The 17,189-nt window shown below is 46.0% G+C and overlaps 1 protein-coding gene across 1 annotated transcript; it reads right to left on the reverse strand.

The window, feature by feature from the left end:
* Window positions 1–3,694: 3,694 nt before the first annotated feature.
* Window positions 3,695–12,445, reverse strand: KLF6 (KLF transcription factor 6). Its single transcript, XM_058532348.1, has 4 exons — window positions 12,117–12,445; window positions 8,710–9,283; window positions 7,171–7,294; window positions 3,695–6,700 (listed from the first exon to the last, which is right to left on the reverse strand). Exons 1-4 carry the CDS (start codon window positions 12,216–12,218, stop codon window positions 6,649–6,651), a joined length of 852 nt encoding a protein of 283 aa, XP_058388331.1. The 5' UTR covers window positions 12,219–12,445; the 3' UTR covers window positions 3,695–6,648.
* Between the last annotated feature and the right edge of the window lie 4,744 nt (window positions 12,446–17,189).

Consider the following 17,189-nt stretch of genomic DNA (forward strand, 5'->3'; position numbering starts at 1 on the left):
GATAGATATTTAAAACCAGATTGTTTTGGTTCAATATTTTAAATCTGTAGCAAACACTAATGTTCTCTTTGACTTAACTAAATGATTTGTATATCTGAATTTTGCCCAAAGGAAATTTTACCCCGAAGAGTTAAACTTCTACAGTTAAATACATTCGTACACACATATGTCTCCTGGTGAGTTGGCTTGCTCTAGCTTCTGAGCTTGTGACTAAATGACCTATTTTGGGGAGGACGGTAAATTGTACAAGTGAAGATGGGGGTGATAGTGAAGAATTCTTCAAATTCCTGTCTGAAAGGAAAGGTAGGGCACGCTGCCATTCACTGCTCTCTTACCTATCCTACAGGCTACCGCTGTCTCATCTCCTCACCAACACAAAGAGAAAACCGACAGCTGGACAATGCCAGCTGCTTCTCCAGCGAGCTAACTGACAAAGCTGGTGCATGGCATTACCTATCTTGCACTTCTGGAACAAAGTCTTGCACAATCAAATGAAATGTGGTAATGTGAAACTTAAGAAATTGTGGGGAACAGAACTACGCTTAGTCAGTACGTGCAAGTCACCCAGAACGGCGCTCGGAAATCCAGCAAGCACAAAGCGTCAGAAAACGCCAATACGTGGCACGGTGAACAGTTATCCGTTACCTAAGTAGCTAAGCCTTCTAAAAAGTTAACACTTGTTTGTTCATGGCAGCTTCGAATTGGGGGCCCTTAATTTAAGGAACAGTTCCAGATCATGTGACATCTTCTCTTTTTTGGCACAGATTACGTAAAGGGCAGTCAGTGCAAGGTTTAGCAGCCCAAGTTTGGAGGGGCTTACAGTGACAATGGGTGTTCTAGTGAAATCTGTCTTTTCTTGAAAATGCTGTGGTAAATGCTCAGCCCAGCCTGGCTCCTATCAGGACATGTGGTACCCAGATTCCTTCTCCTCCTTGTCTTTTTTCATTCACAGACGTTTAGAGAATTCTCATTAAAATTACTTAGAGTGAAACACAGAGACCATGTTATAAAATAAATGTAGTTAAACACACTTTGTTGTATTGCCTCATTTGTGTGATGCATGGACATAATTCTCCTCTCTTTGTGTCTCAACTACACACATTAGGTGATGCTTGCCAATTAATGCAGGATGTCACATCCCCAATTGCTTTCTCTATCTTCTTAAACATTAAAAATAAATACACGCCATCTGTCTCATATCTTGAAAGCAATTCAAAATGGTTACTTCTGTTTGCTCAGGATTACGGCACAGTTTATAGCTTTAGTGCTTCCGCTTTGTAAGAAAATTCTGTCTCCATTTCATAAATGTAACTTCATTTTAGAGTGAATCCAACAGAAGGAGCTGAGGGCACTCGGGAGAACTTGGGCCAGACAGAAAGCAGTGTTGAGGGTGATTGAACCTTAGTCTTTGGCGTTTCAGAGACCAGGACTGGATGCTTGGCCTGCTGCTCTCTAGCCAAGTGACCTAGGGAGAGCAGCTTCACTTCACAAGACCTCAATGTCCCTCATCTGGGAAATGGGGATAACACCCACTGCGTGGAGTACTCTGGGAAATACACACACACACACACACACACACACACACACACACACACACATATATACTGTCAGCCCAATTCCTGGTTAAGACACAAGAAGTCATCGATATCATCATCTTCATCATCATCCCATTTTGGGAGGGGAATAATTCAGTTTGAGAAGGTGAGTTGTTAAAGAATAGCTCATGGTGGCATAGGTTAAAACCTAAGAAGTTACATATGACAGCTGTGTTCTTTCTCCATAGCCATTAAAATATAAAAGGAAACAGCTTGACTCCAGCGGCCTCCACCGCCCTTTGTGCACACAGGTCAGCTGGGATGTGCGGAATGTGATCGGTGAATTGGGAGAACTTGAGAGACTTTGGATCTGCGATGGCTACAATGGCATTTTTCAAAGTTTTTTTTTTTTTAACAAAAAAAAATGGTATGCTATAAAGCAGTAAATGCCTAAATGACTAAACTATGATTAAAGGGGCAAAGGGCAATTTGAGAACGTTCTGTTTTCCATTCTAAGTCAGAGCAATTTTCTCAACAATACTTTCTACTGTAACACAAGAGAAAGCTTTCTAGATCTGAGCCATGCATTCTGAAGCTGGTGACCGTGTAATTTGAAGTCCACCCTGTACTCACAGACCACAGAATTGTAGTGCTCTATAAAACGCCAGAGACATGTGACCTAGCCCGAAATATTTTAGCAATAAGAAAATTGAGATCCAGTGTAGCTCAGCAAATTGTCCAAAAGTACATGGCTAGTTCGAACGGGAACTAGTTTAGCTGGGTTTCAAAAAATTTGTTAGGCAGACTGACATTTTTTCTACTTCTATAAATATCCTTGGTTTACAGCTGATTCCACGCACGACAGTTCTCCTAACAGCCTTATTTGAACATAACTGAGCTGTTCGGCATAGTCTTCGAATGACAAAGTGGTCAAGTCTTACTAGTAGCCGAGAACGCATTATCAAGCCTTTATTTAGCCGTACAGTCAGGGCAATCCAACTATTAGTCATCTTGACATGTGCTTCAGAGCACAACACACCCAGGAGTCCTGGCAAAAATTGCATCTGCTTCCTGCACCCTCCCACACCGTAACTTCTTTCAAACTGCTGATATTTTTACTGCAGTTCTAGGAAGAAAATTACTTAACATTCCTAATCTGGGGATGCATTTCAACTTCCTCTCCCCAATTGTAAAATGGAAAGCAACTAGTGTAAACCTGCACGCATAGCAAAATGAAGATCTGCTATGAAGAGACGACATGAGCCCTTAAGCAACTGAAAATTGAGAACTTCCTTAAACTAAGAGCCCTGTTAAGAAGCTCATTCCCAAGAAAATTTCCATCATCCTATAGCCTTCTTCTAGAAAGCACACATTGATTAGTTTAATATGATCTGAAAATGGACTTGTGGGTGGACCAGTTGCTACTGATCACAGAGTAAAACTGAGACTAAGATCTGAAGCTGCTCTAAAAAACCAAAAGCTATTTCATTTTCCAACACACTCTACATTTAATTGCATCCCATTGGCCTTAAAAAAAAAAACAGATATAAAATTATCCGGTGATCCTGTAAACAATCTTTTACTTTCTGCCCTATTTTACTGGGCTAACCAGAGAGGGTGGGGGTTGTGGAAGAGTGGGTTGAAGGCGGCCAGGGGGATGGCTCTAGGACCTGCTGTCCCTCCTCTGTCACTTACACTCTCCTCAGTGACATCTCTGCCAGGTGTTCGGGCCAGGTCAGAGCAGGCTGGCCTGGCTCTCACTGCTTGACTAGAATAGGGCTTCTGGAGCATGCGGAAGTGAAAGGGAGGCCTTCGAGCTTCTCATTGTGCAGATGCCTCTGCAGTATATGCCCCTGGCTGGGGTGACAGGAAGATGCAACACAGCAAGTGTTTTCCGACTGTGCCCCAAGCCCGGTGGCTGCTTTCATCCGTCTCTGGAGAAGAGAATTCAGTGCATTTCAGGGGAGGAACATCAGGCTCCTCTTTCCACGTTAGCTCCCAGGACAGGCTGTAAAGCTGAACGGAAGCGGGGTGAGGCAGGCAAATAGTTCTCATGGTTGCACAAGGGAGATTTCCCAAGAAGGAGCCAGGGTGATGAATACAGCAGGAATTCATTTCCACAGCCCCCTACCCCACAAAAACAACGACCAGACTCAAGATGCTGATAAGAATTCTTTTATGTTATTCCAATAAAAAATACATTCATACAGAAATATAACAATCTTGCAAAAAACAATTTCAAATAAAATCTTGTAAAACAAAATTTTACAAAAATCTTACAAAGATTCTTTAGATAACAGGGTGCTTCAAAAAAAAAAAAAGAAATTTCACTAATAGAAATTTTTTTTAATGTCAAGCAAAAAGTTTCTGCTTGATTGAGGCTCAGTTATCACCTGAACAGAATGTAATTCTTTATGTACTTGCTTATTAGGAAAATTACAGGCATTGATACATGGCACCCAGCCCCACCCAATCCAGCCACTCCACGGGGTTTCGTAAGTGAGACAAGCCAGTGCAAGTTTGTTTTTTTTTCTTTTTTGTCTTTTGTTTACTTTCTTGCTTAATGGAATTGTTATGGCTAAGCGCACAGCACGGCCAAAAAAGGAGTTTTCCAAAATCCAGCAAATGAAGTGCCTGGATTTGGAATTGCCAAAAGAAAAGTGCATTTTCCTCCTCGGCAAAACAAAATGAATTCTTTAGGTAAGTGTATTCACCAGCCCAGATAAAAAACCAGTTATGTGAGCTTTCCTCATTGCTCATTTCCAGGAAGATCAAACAAAATACCAGCCCAGCCAGACGCATATGTGTGTATACATATATATATGTATATATATATGTATGTATGTATATATATATATATATAAAGAAAAGATCCACGCCTACAAGCCAGCAGCTGGAAGAAATATCAGCTGTCCACACCATGGTATGCCAATTCAGGGAAATTACTTGTTGGAAAACCTGGAAGAATTTATGTGCTGGAAAAAAATAGCTTCATCTGCATAAAAAGTGTTCTAAAAAAGAATCCCTGTGATGAGTTTACTCTTAGGTTAGATCTTCCAATAAGGCTGAAGTTCAAAATCAAAACCTTAGTGCGTCTGAGATCAATGAATGGGCTAGTATTCTGTTCGTGCCACTTTTGAATGGCCAACGGTACCCTATTCCAGACCTGTCAACAATGACAAGCAAAGTCGGCAGTCTGGGACAGCTGCAACGCCAAAAGTCTGCAGCAAATTGTTAAATTAAAGATAAAGCCTTTATAAAAGTTACGGTTTTCATTTTAACCTCCTTTATGGCCATTTTGAAATAGTTCTTCACAGGCTGTGGAATTTTCTAGCTAAACATTCTAATTTCTTAAAAAAATATTTATATATTATCTATATATATGTATATATATATATACACACACACATACACATACTATACACACAAATATACATACACAAGAATTCTGCCCACTTTTTAAAAAAGTAATATACTTTCTGTATTACCAACAGATAGCTAGATAGATATGTGAAACTTGTGCCTTTTAAGCAAATACGTTAACATGGTTTTTTATACTTCTGTATCTTTAATATGTGAGAAAACGTTACATATTAAACACAGCCGGTGTGTGATCTACACAATTGTGCAAAGTCTATATGCAAGTCTCACGGTGGCAGAAATGGTCCGATTTTCCAATTATCGTGTGTTTTCCACTTTTAACACTGACAGTCAAGTTGTCTAAAATATTGAGTAAATACTGACTTGTTTGGGGAATTTTCATCTCTCTATTTGACTTTGTGAAGGAGGACTGTAAAGAGAGTTTTTTTGTCTGTATTATACATTGATACAGTACAATGCCAGGTGAAAAAAGAGCCTTAATAAAGCATGCATCACCCATTCCCCTGTAGGAGACCCCCAATAAGGGGCCACTTGCATAAGGCACCATTATTAAGATCTACAGTGCATTAACAGCTAGAAAACCAGAAATTAGTCCTCAAGGCATAAATAAGAGAAACTTAGCTGCATGAAAAAACAGTTTCTAAGCTTTAGTGGTTTTATCCACCCAACTGAGAAAAATTTTAGGTTCTTAGTCTAATGTAATATTAGACCAGCAATTCCCAGCCCTGCATTCCTGACACCCAACATGTGTCCAATGTCTTCAAAGGGCATCACAAAAAGTCTCCAAAAAGGTAATTCAAATTCAGAATCCTTTAAAAAATACTCCTATGCTGCACAACACCTTTCTGGAAAGGGAGTGTTACAAAATCCAAAGGGGGAAGGATTGTGTATTGCCAGGCCCTGATGGCTTGGGATCACTGAATCCAACAAATTGTATCTGAGCTGCTCAGTAACTGGAATCAAACTTGTAGTCCTGATTTAAAAATGGAAAAGCAGATAGTTCCCCAGACCATGCACTACTTTTGTCTGATAAGGAAAAGTTATCGATGTGTTATATTTGTAAATACACAGCTTATACAACGGGTAACAAATGAGCTCTGTGGTAGCAAGTAAGACAAGCTACTCGACACATTGCACGTTTCATAGCTGCACCAGACACCGGACGTTCCTCTCACACGGGAAAGGGGCTCCCCCCCACACCCACTCGGGGCCTGACCGCCCACTCCCGCCCTCCAGGTTTTCCCTTCTTTTTTTCTTTTTTTTTTTTTTTCTAAGGCGCAGACACCCCCCCAGGAAACGATTGGTGGTCATCTCATCTCATGGTATACTCCGCACACACAAAACATTCAAACCACGTTTTTTCTGTCTCTTGCAGTCTCATACGCAAGGGAAAAGACTCGGCCTCATCACACAGTCCGTAATAGATCCTCCACAGACAGTCAACCCAACCATTAACATTCTCAGTGCACATGCTCACGGCAAAGGCTTAGGGACCACTCAGAAGATAGGTACCAGTGGCGAGTCCAGGGCCACCCAAACACCACACACCACGGGTGCTCTGCCGCTTCTGACATGACTGTTTCGCCCTCGAAAGACCTTCCGAGTAGAGGTCCTGGAGGCAACTGGGTGGGGTGCAAAATGGCATGCTTTGGCTGGAACACGCACCCTCCTTCCACGGCCGTCTCTCAGCCTGGAAGCCTTTTTAGCCCGCAGGATTCGCCGCTCTGCTCCCTCACAGGTGCCTCTTCATGTGCAGGGCCAGGTGGTCGGACCTGGAGAAACACCTGCGGAGCGAATCAGGATGAGATAAGTTAGGTCTCCAGCCCTTGCCAGGGTTACAGACCTCCTGCCCCATGTGCCCTGACCTGACCCCTCTGGAAGGCAACATCTACCCACTGGGTCATCACGATTCATTTTCAGGGGAAGGAAATCTCAGCTGATGGGAATATAAACTAAGAAGGTCCCCAATCAGCTCGCTGGAGAATGTCACCTGACCTCACTGCCCAGTCTTCAAATTTGAAGACTGCTGAAGGCCAATCTTCAGCAAGTAGGATTGACATCACTCTATTCTAGGCACACAGGACTCTGTCCTCCCTAACTGGGACAACCGGCACATTAGAGACTTTTGTAAAAGTCTTAGGCAGAAAGAAGAGGTGCCAATACAGGACAGGAAGATGTCTGCTCTCCTTCAGGGTCACTGCATGCCTATCCACCCTGGTGATGGCATTCTGCGCCCGACGCTTCATGCACGTACCTGTCACAGTGAGAACATTTAAAAGGCTTGGCACCAGTGTGCTTTCTGAAGTGTCTGGTTAACTCATCGCTTCTTGCAAAACGCCACTCACACCCTTCCCATGAGCATCTGTAAGGCTTTTCTCCTGGGAAGAGAGCACAGGACAAGCACACCGTGAGTTCACTAAACAGGGAGGGAAAGGTGCTGTTACACACACACACAGCAGTGGGACGAAAGTCAACTTTTTTTTTTGCAGTGACCTCAGGAATTCAGAATAGACTTCAATTAATTACAGGAGCTGCTATTCACAAGGTGCATGCAGGGGCTCTTTCCTGACCTAGCCTCAGGCCTCCAAGTGCCAGGGAAGGGACGCGGGCCTGGCAGAGCCCACACAACGATAATCAGAGCGAACGTGTAGGAATGACAATTACTCAGACTGGCGAAATACTTCCGAGGTGATGTGTCAGCCCACTGGACCCACAGCCCTGGCGAGGGCAGGGTTTTATTGCTTTCTCCATGGCAACGGTTTCTCTCAAGCTCTTATTTTGCTCCTTACTCACTTCCCTGCGGAATGAGGCTTTGTAGTTTCCTCCAGAAAACTACATTTCTCCAAAGCTGAAGTCATGAGTTTCTGGGAAATCCCATTCCAAGGCCTTCAAAGCACTTTCTAAACGACAATCAAATGACCAAGTGGACTTCATCCCTTGGTCAGATTATACATATGAATTTGCTAAATGTGCTACCTGGGAATATAAATATTTTGCCAAAGACAGTCCAATGGTGTGCTGTTGGGATGGACAGGGCCTGGCTCCAGGGCACCCGGGTCTGGATCCGGCTCAGCTACAAGCTATGTCAGGACCCTGACCCGAGGGCTCAGCAATCTCCCCTCATGTCAGGAAGATGAGAGTTTGTGTGACTTGATTTCATAGGTCCCTTCCAGCTCTAAAATTTCTGTGATTCTTCCCCAGTTATTCTAGACTCTCACAGTAATTTTAAATGAAACTTTTACCTAGGTTGTAGTATTTTATTAACAAGTTGTATTTTGTTCTAATTGGTATCAGATAACAAAGGCAGCATGATACACAGAGAAATTCTCAGTAAGTCTCCACTGATCATACTGCTTTACATGGAGTCTATGGGTCCAGCTCGACCCTCCCACCACTGCCCTGCTACCCTCTTTTCCAACCCTTGAGTTGAGTTTCATTTCAAAAAGTCAGAGGCAACTCCAGGTCACATTATGCGTGGACACTGTAGACGGGCACAGTGGGCCTGGATGACTCGGCCGGTGGGAGTGGGTGGGGGAGCGGGTGTAGACGGAGAATGGGATTTACCTCTTGGTTGGTTACTCTGAGAGTGTCAACCATTCACCGGGCACACGTGTCCAGTCTTTCAGCTCCTACTCTGTCCTCCCCAGAGACCCAACTCTTTTGGGGGACGAATGAGGAGGTGAGGATGTGTCTGCTCTGACAGCCTCCTGCGGAGCCCCGGCCCCCTCCCAGGGCTGGTGCGATTCAGCGGCGCCCGCCAGTGCCCACCTCCCGGGTCGTGGGAGGGACTGACCTGTGTGAGTGCGCTGATGTGCTTTCAAGTGGGAGCTTTTGGTGTAAACTTTTCTGCAGCCGTTAAAGTGGCACCGATGCACCCTCCTCCGGCCGTCTGGGGAGGCGTCCCCGCTGCCCTTGTCACCGGGCTTCCCCGCAGTCCCACTGCGCATCTTCCCCGGAGGGTGCAGCTCACCAGGCACACAGCCCCACAGGTGAGAAGGTTCCCTGCTCAGTTCTGGAGAAGAAGGGGGCGTGGAGGTGACGGAGGAGCTCAGGGTCCCCGAACTGACCAACACTTCGCCGATGGGGTCCGAGGGAAACTGAGTGGTGGGTGACAGTTCCTCGGAGCTGTCTGATGACTCGCTGCTCAGGTCCGAGTTCAAGCTGTTGGTCTCCAGGTTGTAACCAAAGCTGGGGCTGTTCAGAGCCTCCTCCGGGGGGCTGGAGGCAATCTTCAGGTCTGAGTCCTCCTTTTTCTCTCGAGCCAGGATGATTTTGGTCCACAGATCTTCCTGGCTGTCGAATTTGATTTCGGAGGCCGACACATAGCAGGGCTCACTCTGGAGGTACCGTTCCAACTCCAGGCAGGTCTGTGCGGAAGGAAGCACAAGAAGGCACGTGATTGGGACGGCGGCCGAAAATGGAACCGAAACCACATTTCCGAAAACATGCAGGGACCAAGGGCAAATCAACTGTGGCCGTGTCACCATGGGCGCAAAACCTTTCGTAATTAAGAATCTCTGTCTTTTAGGAGAGTGAGAGGAAGGTCGTTTCTAGGAAGGGGTATGAATTCAGAAGAAAACCTCTCCTGGCTTCCCCATGTTGGACCAAGGGCCGCAATGAGTGATGTTCACTAAGCCAGTTTTGTCTTAGTTACCAGTGTTGATGCTTCTAACGAGTTTCTATAAATCACGGAAAAAACACCAGGCTCAGACACACCCCCTGGACAGGTTTAACCAGCTTATCTGACAGTCTCAAGAACCATCTGTGATAAGGAAAGCCCCAGCCATCCTCCTTTCACAAGCACAAGCCAGAAAGGCCGCACTGCTGGCGGTGCCATGTGTCCTGACACTGCATGTGTCTCCCTCTGGAGACAGCTGACAGCACAGGGCCACACTCAGCCAGCAGACAGCAGCTAGCTCATGGTCTGTGCTCAGGGCCATCAATGGAGCTGCAGAGAAACCACCCATTTCCTGTGAAGCCCAGACCTAGTAGGCTTTCAAAGAATGCCATTCCCAAGTGCAGGGCCATGCGAGCCACACAACTTTAACAACTTCCACCGTGCTCAGAGAAAAACAAGAGCTTCCACAACACAAGTGGGGAAATAATTCCAGAATGGCCATCTGGTATTGTCAAGGATGCAGGAGGGGAAATGACCGCCCGGCCCTGCTAGGAGGCCCACAATGGACAAGAACTTTATCTACTGGCCAAGAGTACAACCGTATGAGTCATCACTCTATTTCTTTCACGCAATGCCAAAGGAGACTTCCTTTTGAAATTTTGACCAGCAGCCAAAGAAGAACCCAGTTCAAATAGACATGCAGTGTGTCACGGACAGAGTGCCCCCTCCCCAGTGCCACAACCAACCTTTCAAGAAGCTACAACTGCCGAGAGACCAGCATCCCCTCTCCCCACCATCTCAAACTTTCTAGCCACTGGAAAAGAAAAACGGTAGGAAATATTTTAGGATTAAATGTTGTCTGCCCTTATCTTCACTAGGATCAATTGCCTGCATGACCATATAAGGCTGTCTATACTACTACAATTCAACAGATTTGAATTTCTACAGCAAGCTCTGCTCTTTTTAGCAAATCATTTTCAGTACTAGCAAAGCTTACCCAAGGGGCTCATGCCTGCTTACTTAGCAATATGCCCGCTATCATCATAGAGCACATACCCTTCCCCCTCCCCAGACGCGTCACAGAGCAAGCATGAGCAAGCAAAAGGGGAAAAACAATCAGTTTTCTCTTTACCCCTGAAATTAGACGTCTGAGTTACAGTGCATGCTAGGTAGGGCGTTCTGGGGAGAGACGGCATGATATTTTATTGATGTTCCAAAGGAAAGGGAAGGCGCGTTTATCGAGATCTTGTTAAACTTTAATAATCTGGCTAATTTAAAATCTCCATTATACTGATGAGCACTGGGGACCAGAACGAAACCAAAGCTCTTGGAGAGTTTAAAAGCCTCTGAAGGCAATCGGGAGTTCAGCCTGGCTTGTGGCCCAAATCCCAAATGCCCCAAGGAAACTACTTAGATCCATTTCAATCACGTCTTAGCGAGCAGCTTCTGTAGAAGGAAGAGGGGGGAGGGGAGAAGAAGGCAGGAGAGGGCTGCGAACAATTAAGCAGGCATGTGAAGGTTGCAACACTTTGCATTTCATCCCCCTGAAAAGCTGTCTGGGCTTTGAAACCCACAGAATATATCTGATCTGCTAATTCACTTGCTGACAAAAAGCAAACAGCCTCTCTGGGCAGCGAGACAACCCCCCAACCCTCCTTCTATCTTTTTAAAGACAATGGGACAAGTGTCAGTATCTCTCTCCCTTCAGGCAATCCTAACGAATTAGAGGAGGGAGAAAAATTAAGTTTCTTAAACGTCCAATGCCCAAAAATTCCAGTTGTTCCACTAAAAAAAATGCTGGAAACTGAAACTCCTTTTCCCAAACTCAGACTTGAAGCAATTCGGCCGGGCTCATTGTCATATGACTGATAAGTCACCGGTTGTGCAAACGTCGCTCTTTTTTTTTTTTTTCCCCCCCTGGTCAACAAAAGAAGCAGGTAAGAAAAACAAGGCAGATCGAGGCACATCTCAAGGATTCCAAAGAGGGAAAAGAAACTGGAAATGGCCTGGTAGAGAAAAGGAGCTGGTAGATGAGTCGCTGGCGAAATTTTTAATTAAAAAAAACTCTATGCACAAACACCAAAAAGCAAAACAAAAACAAAATCCCTTTAAAAAACAAAACAAAATCAAAGGAAAAAAAACCTTGGCAGTCCATGCAAGTTCATATGACAAGATCCAGCTGTGGAGTGTGGCTCTGGTACAAGCACCAAACTTCCGCCAGGGGCTCGGGCCGGGCTCAGGCCGCGGAGCTGGGTCTGCCCTCCGGAGGGTGCAGTCCAGGAGCCCCAGAAACGGGCAAACAACAGTGGGAGCGACGAAGCGCTGCTGCGCCCCCCTCCAATGACAACTCCGCTCCACGCTGTAAAAGGCCCTTTTAAAGTGCCTTCCGCACCGGAGGCAGCAGAAGTACGTTTTAAGACGAATTATTTTAATTTTTTTTAAAAAAATTTACCCAAACCATTTTTTAAAAAAAGGAAGAAAAAGGAAAAGAAGTGCGCCTCCAACCACACACCGTCCTGTCTGTGTGCATGCACTCCCTTCTCGGCGCACCGGGGCACCTGGCACACGACAATCCTATTTACCTGTTGCCAGTATTCCTCCAGGGAGGGCAGCGCCGAGAAGTAACCAGTCTCGTGCACAATCTGGAGTTCCTGGAAGATGCTGCACATTGGGAGTACATCCATGTCGGGTTGGAAAAGACAGTCACTGCTGTTGTGAAAACAGGGAGGTGTGCGGTCTGGAGTCGGGAGCGCGGCAGCCGTGCCTGCAGCGCCGGGGGAAGTTTCATGCAAACTCAATGCGCAGCAATTAGGCGCCGCGGGTTCGGATCCTGCCGGAGCCCAGAGACGCGCTCGCGAGCCCACACAATATTTGCAAACACCGGACTGACTGCAAACGTAACCCCTGCAAAACTTCCCTATTCAAAGCTCCGCTGCCAGCCTCCCCCTCCTCCCGGCCTGGCTCCCCCCACTCCCTCCCCCCACGTGACTCGCCCGGCGCCCGCCCCGCGCGCCGCCCAATCACGCCGCGCCCGGCCCGGGGGCTGCGCGCCGATGATGTCAGCTCCGGCCAATGGCGGGCGGCGGCTCACAGCGGCCCCGCCTGGCGTGACCGAGCCTCTCCATCACGGCCCTCGCCATTGGCTCAATTCGAACTTCAGGCGGCTCTGATTGGAAGGCGGCCTCGCAGGCTATTTTTAGCAGGGTATATAAGGCGCGGGCCGCCGCACGCCGGAGGAGTCGGCGCTGGGAGGTGCGCGGCCGAGCGGCTCAGTGCGCTTGCTGCCCGGCGGAGGGAGCCGGCTGGTCCCCTCCGTCCGGGTCCCTCGGTCCCCGTGCCCCTTCGTCCCCGTCCTCGTCACCCGGCCGCGCGGCCCGCTGCGGCGTGAGGGAGCCGGGCCTCCAGTCCCGTCCGGTGCCCGTCGCCAGGGCCGGTCACCCCGCCGTCCCCGTCACCCGGCCCCTGTCCCGTCACCCGGCGGAGCGGCCGGTGCGCCGCGGCCGGGCTGAGGGGTCAGGCGGGTCCCCGTCACCCGGCTCGTCCTTGTCCCCTCTGCCCCCTCTGCCTCCTCGTCCAACCTCGGGGTCGCTCGGCTCCCCTCCGTCCCCTCCGTCCTGTCCCCCCTGCAGCCTTGGGCCGCCCTGCCCCCTTCGTCCCCGCCGTCCCTCTGTGTCCCCTTCCATCCCCCTGCGTCCCCCGCCATCCGCAAGCCCTCGGCGGGGCCGCCCGAGTGGCCGGGGGAGTCCGGCAGGGAGGGTCCCGACGCGCTGGAGTCCGGGGATGCCCGTGGGGGGCTCCGAGGCCCTCCTTCGGCCCCTCTCCCGGGCGGGGGCGCACACCTGCGCGCCCCGTGCCGCCTGGCCTGCGGGAAAGGGCCCGGACGGCCCCAGGCCGTGTTGGCTCTGCCGGCTCCGGAGGGGGTGGTTGAAGATAAAGCCTGCGTTTTGCACTCTGATTCTGTGGGGGCGAATTTTGCGTTTAAAAAAGAGATGCCCTAAAACTGGCTGTCAGTCGGATGCCAGGACCGGAATAGCATACACACCACCTGTGTACTTGCTAGAAATGCAATTTCCAGCACCCGGCCCCCAACCTACAGAATCAGAAGCTGCGGGGGTTGGGGGGGTGGGGGGGAGCTGTCCCAGCCATTGCATTTGAACGAGCCCCCCAGGTGAATCTGTTGCCCGCTAAAGTCTGAGAACCAGAGGTCTGTAACTTAAAATACCCTCTTGTTACCTACCATACAACCACCGGCCGTCTAAGATGTAAAGTCTGCTTCTCTAATTGGGAGAAATCTGTTTATCTTGTAGATCTGTAATCTCAAAGAACCCTCACCAAGGTTAACAACTAGGCTTTTCCCTGAATGTGTAAACAATTTAAATGAGGTCGAAGCTGACATTCAGTGTGGGTTTTTTTATATATATATAAATTATCTCCTAAAATATACCATAATGTTCATTTTCAAGAAAAATGCCGAAAACACGAAGAACTTGCATTTTTAAATTCAAAATGGAAAACTGAATTATAGCTGCTACTTTCATTTTTATTTCAAAATAGAGCTTAATGAACATCCTTTTAAATAAAATTTTTTAAAAATGGAGTATGTAAAAGAATTTGGGGAGGATTTCTTTGTTAGATTTTAGCAAATTAGAGCAGACTAGAGTAAACCAGGATTATGACCCTGTAAGATTCCAGGCAGGGACCTTTGTGAATCAAGAGTTAGGAAAGGTTATTATTTTCTAGTCTATGAAGACGATCCAAAATGAATTGATGCCCGTGTGCATTGTATTTTATCCCAGAAACCAACAGCATGACTGGCCCTCCAGAGGTGAGACTGCACCTTGAGTCTGTTTCCAGGAATGGAAATGCTTTGGCTTTCAACCATCCATAGGTTGAACCAATTCTCCTGGGCCTGTCCCCATGTCCATACCTGGTAGAGTTTGGGAAATGGTTCTGAGAGTGTGGTCATATTGGAGATAGGGTTTCTCAGTAATTAGCAGCAATTGCCAAAGGAAGCAAGAATCTCGTGACTATCAAGTGAAGGCCAGTATCCTGGACCATATGGAGGAGAGTTAGGTGAAGGGAGGAAGATGTTGCCCAAGTCAAGATGCCGAAATGGCTCTCTGTGCAATGCATGTGGGTGTCAGGGTTAGAGTTTCTTTATTTACCTTTTGGACAATTGTTCAATGTTTAATGATTTTCTTTATCTACATTCCCACAGAATGTATATTTGTCCTTGTCTCTTCCATGCACTGCCCGGTATTTAGAAGATTGTATGATTTATTTTTAAAAGAGTGAAACTAATTGGCCATGATACATATACACTCAAAATGATAATTTTTAGAAGAATAAAAAGATGTAAAAACAGGATGTGTACACTGAATTTCAAAGATGATAAATCCTATGACACCCCACTGCACCCATTAGCCATTCAACACATATTATTCACACCCTATGACTGACCAGGTATTTGGGGTTCATACATTTACAAAATAGGCAATATTTTGTAATACTATAATAGGAGTGTATTTACAAAATAGGCAAAAATCTCTGTTGGTGGAGGAGGCAGGAGACTGTAGATGTCTTAAAACAGTGGCCTTACCACTCCTGGTGTATGTAACTATTTGGTGGGGAAATAGTTTCAGCTTCCTATGTGAAAAAGAATATGGATGGGTTCTAAGCACCTTATTTTTGAAAAATGCAGCAAAGAAGAATCACAGAAGGCCAGAGTTATTCGGATGGAGAAGTGCATGTAAGAGACGAGGACAAAATTACATTCTAAAGGAATGCAGATAAAGAAAACTAAGAAATAAGAGTAGTTGATTATCCATATTGTGGCATAGTATAAAAAGACGGACCTTAGACTCTAGTTATCCATGCTACATGTGTGGCCTTTGTCACGTCTGTGAAATAGGAGATAAAAATGTCTGACAGAATTAGTTTGATAGAATGAAAGAGATGATATATTAAAATCCCTGGTTCATGGCAAATAGTAGTTGTTCAATAAATTGAAGGCACTATCATTCAACATTCATCTATCTCTTAGTTTTCTGTTGATATTTATTTTATAACTCTTTTTTAAAAATTGGTAAGTGAATGCAGACAGTAAAATGAAGTCGCCTTTGCAGATCACATAGCCAATCAGAGGCAAAGCTGGGCCCACAGTCAGGTCCAGTAACTCCAAAGGAACCTCCTTGTCCTGCCCCATGCTGAAGATTCTGGCTGCCCCCACTCCTTCTTACTCTCCCAGTCGTGGAGAGAGAATAATCACCTCCAAGTGGTGAGCGTGATCCTTGTTTTCCGCTCATTTCCATCTGCCCATCTCTTCTTTCAGTCATCGTGCTGCCCGTGTAAACCGTCATCTTCAGAGAGGCAGGATCCATTCTGTGTGACTGTCCACCTTTCCTCACATCCCGCCACCCACATCCACTCCCTCCTTCACTTTCTCTTCCCACACTTCCGGTGACACTCACTTATTTTATACCTAAGTTCTCTTTGCCACATTTGGAGAAACACGCTCTATTATTTAAAAGAAAGTTTGCATTTTAAACCTAACTTTCAACTTAAAGACTTATGGGGCGATACATTGATTTTGAGTACTTTTGATCATCCTGTTCTAGATAATTCAAAAGAGTCTCTTAAGAGGAGTCTTATATAAATCTGTTCCAAGGATCATTCCAGTAATGCCCCCCAATGATATTGACTGAGAATGCTCCCACTGTTGAGAAAGAAGCCACTTTTGTTTTGTTTTATTTGGTTTTTGGTGTCATTGCCAAAATATCAGTTACTATATAACGTTAAGATATAGAGTCACTCTTTAAAATAACTGTTAGTGCTGAGAACAGGTAATAACGAAAGTTCTCTACCGACAGTTTTTTTTTTTTTCATAAGGAAGATTGGCCCTGAGCTAACCTCTGTCAATCTTCCTCTTTTTGCTGAGGAAGATTAGCCATGAGCTAACACCTGTGCCCATCTTCCTCTATTTTGTGTATGGGCTGCCACCACAGCATGGCTTGATGAGTGGTGCGTAGGTTCGTGCCAGATCTGAACCCACGAACCCCGGGCCATCAAAGCGGAGCTCGTGAACCTAACCACTATGCTACTGGGCCAGCCTCTCTATTGATAATTGATAGTTTTTAATAGATGTTCAACTTAGTTGAACAACATATGGAGTGTGCCAAGTACAACAGCCATCATGCCTCTGGGGCATCAGAGGCGGAGGATTTGTATATATCTAAGAACTTAGCTTTCATAGCCGTCTTTTAAAAACTATTATAAAAAAGTCTGAGATGCTTGATGACAGTGGAAAAATATCAAAGTTTTTGTAGAAACAACAAAAAAAAAGCAGGAGGATATGAGAACTGATCAACACTCGATAAACATGTACCCTATGTTAGGCGCTATGCTAAACCCTTTTCAGATTATTCCATTTGTTGTCCCCAGGATCTTGTGAGGTAAGTATTATAATTTACAGTTAAAAAAACAAACAAACAATTTTAATGCTCAGAGAAAGTGTGTGACTCTCCCAAGAGTCTAAATGGCTAAGTGGCAGGTAAGGATTTTAATCCTGGTTTTTCTAAATCCACGGACCATGTACTTTTCACTACACTTTCTCCAAGGGAATTCTCAAACTGGACTGTGCATAATGGCCATCCAAG

Source organism: Diceros bicornis, chromosome 36, assembly GCF_020826845.1.
Source record: "Diceros bicornis minor isolate mBicDic1 chromosome 36, mDicBic1.mat.cur, whole genome shotgun sequence".
Classification (NCBI taxonomy): Eukaryota; Metazoa; Chordata; class Mammalia; order Perissodactyla; family Rhinocerotidae; genus Diceros; species Diceros bicornis.

What these genes read in the sequence shown, in the direction of transcription:
- KLF6 (XM_058532348.1), bottom strand. Translation starts at nt 12,218, where the DNA reads ATGGATGTACTCCCAATGTGCAGCATCTTCCAGGAACTCCAGATTGTG. An exon ending in TGGAGGAATACTGGCAACAG is followed by an intron (nt 9,284 to 12,116) that starts GTAAATAGGATT and finishes CCTTCCGCACAG; the next exon opens with ACCTGCCTGGAGTTGGAACG. An exon ending in AAATGTTCTCACTGTGACAG is followed by an intron (nt 6,701 to 7,170) that starts GTACGTGCATGA and finishes TTCGCTCCGCAG; the next exon opens with GTGTTTCTCCAGGTCCGACC.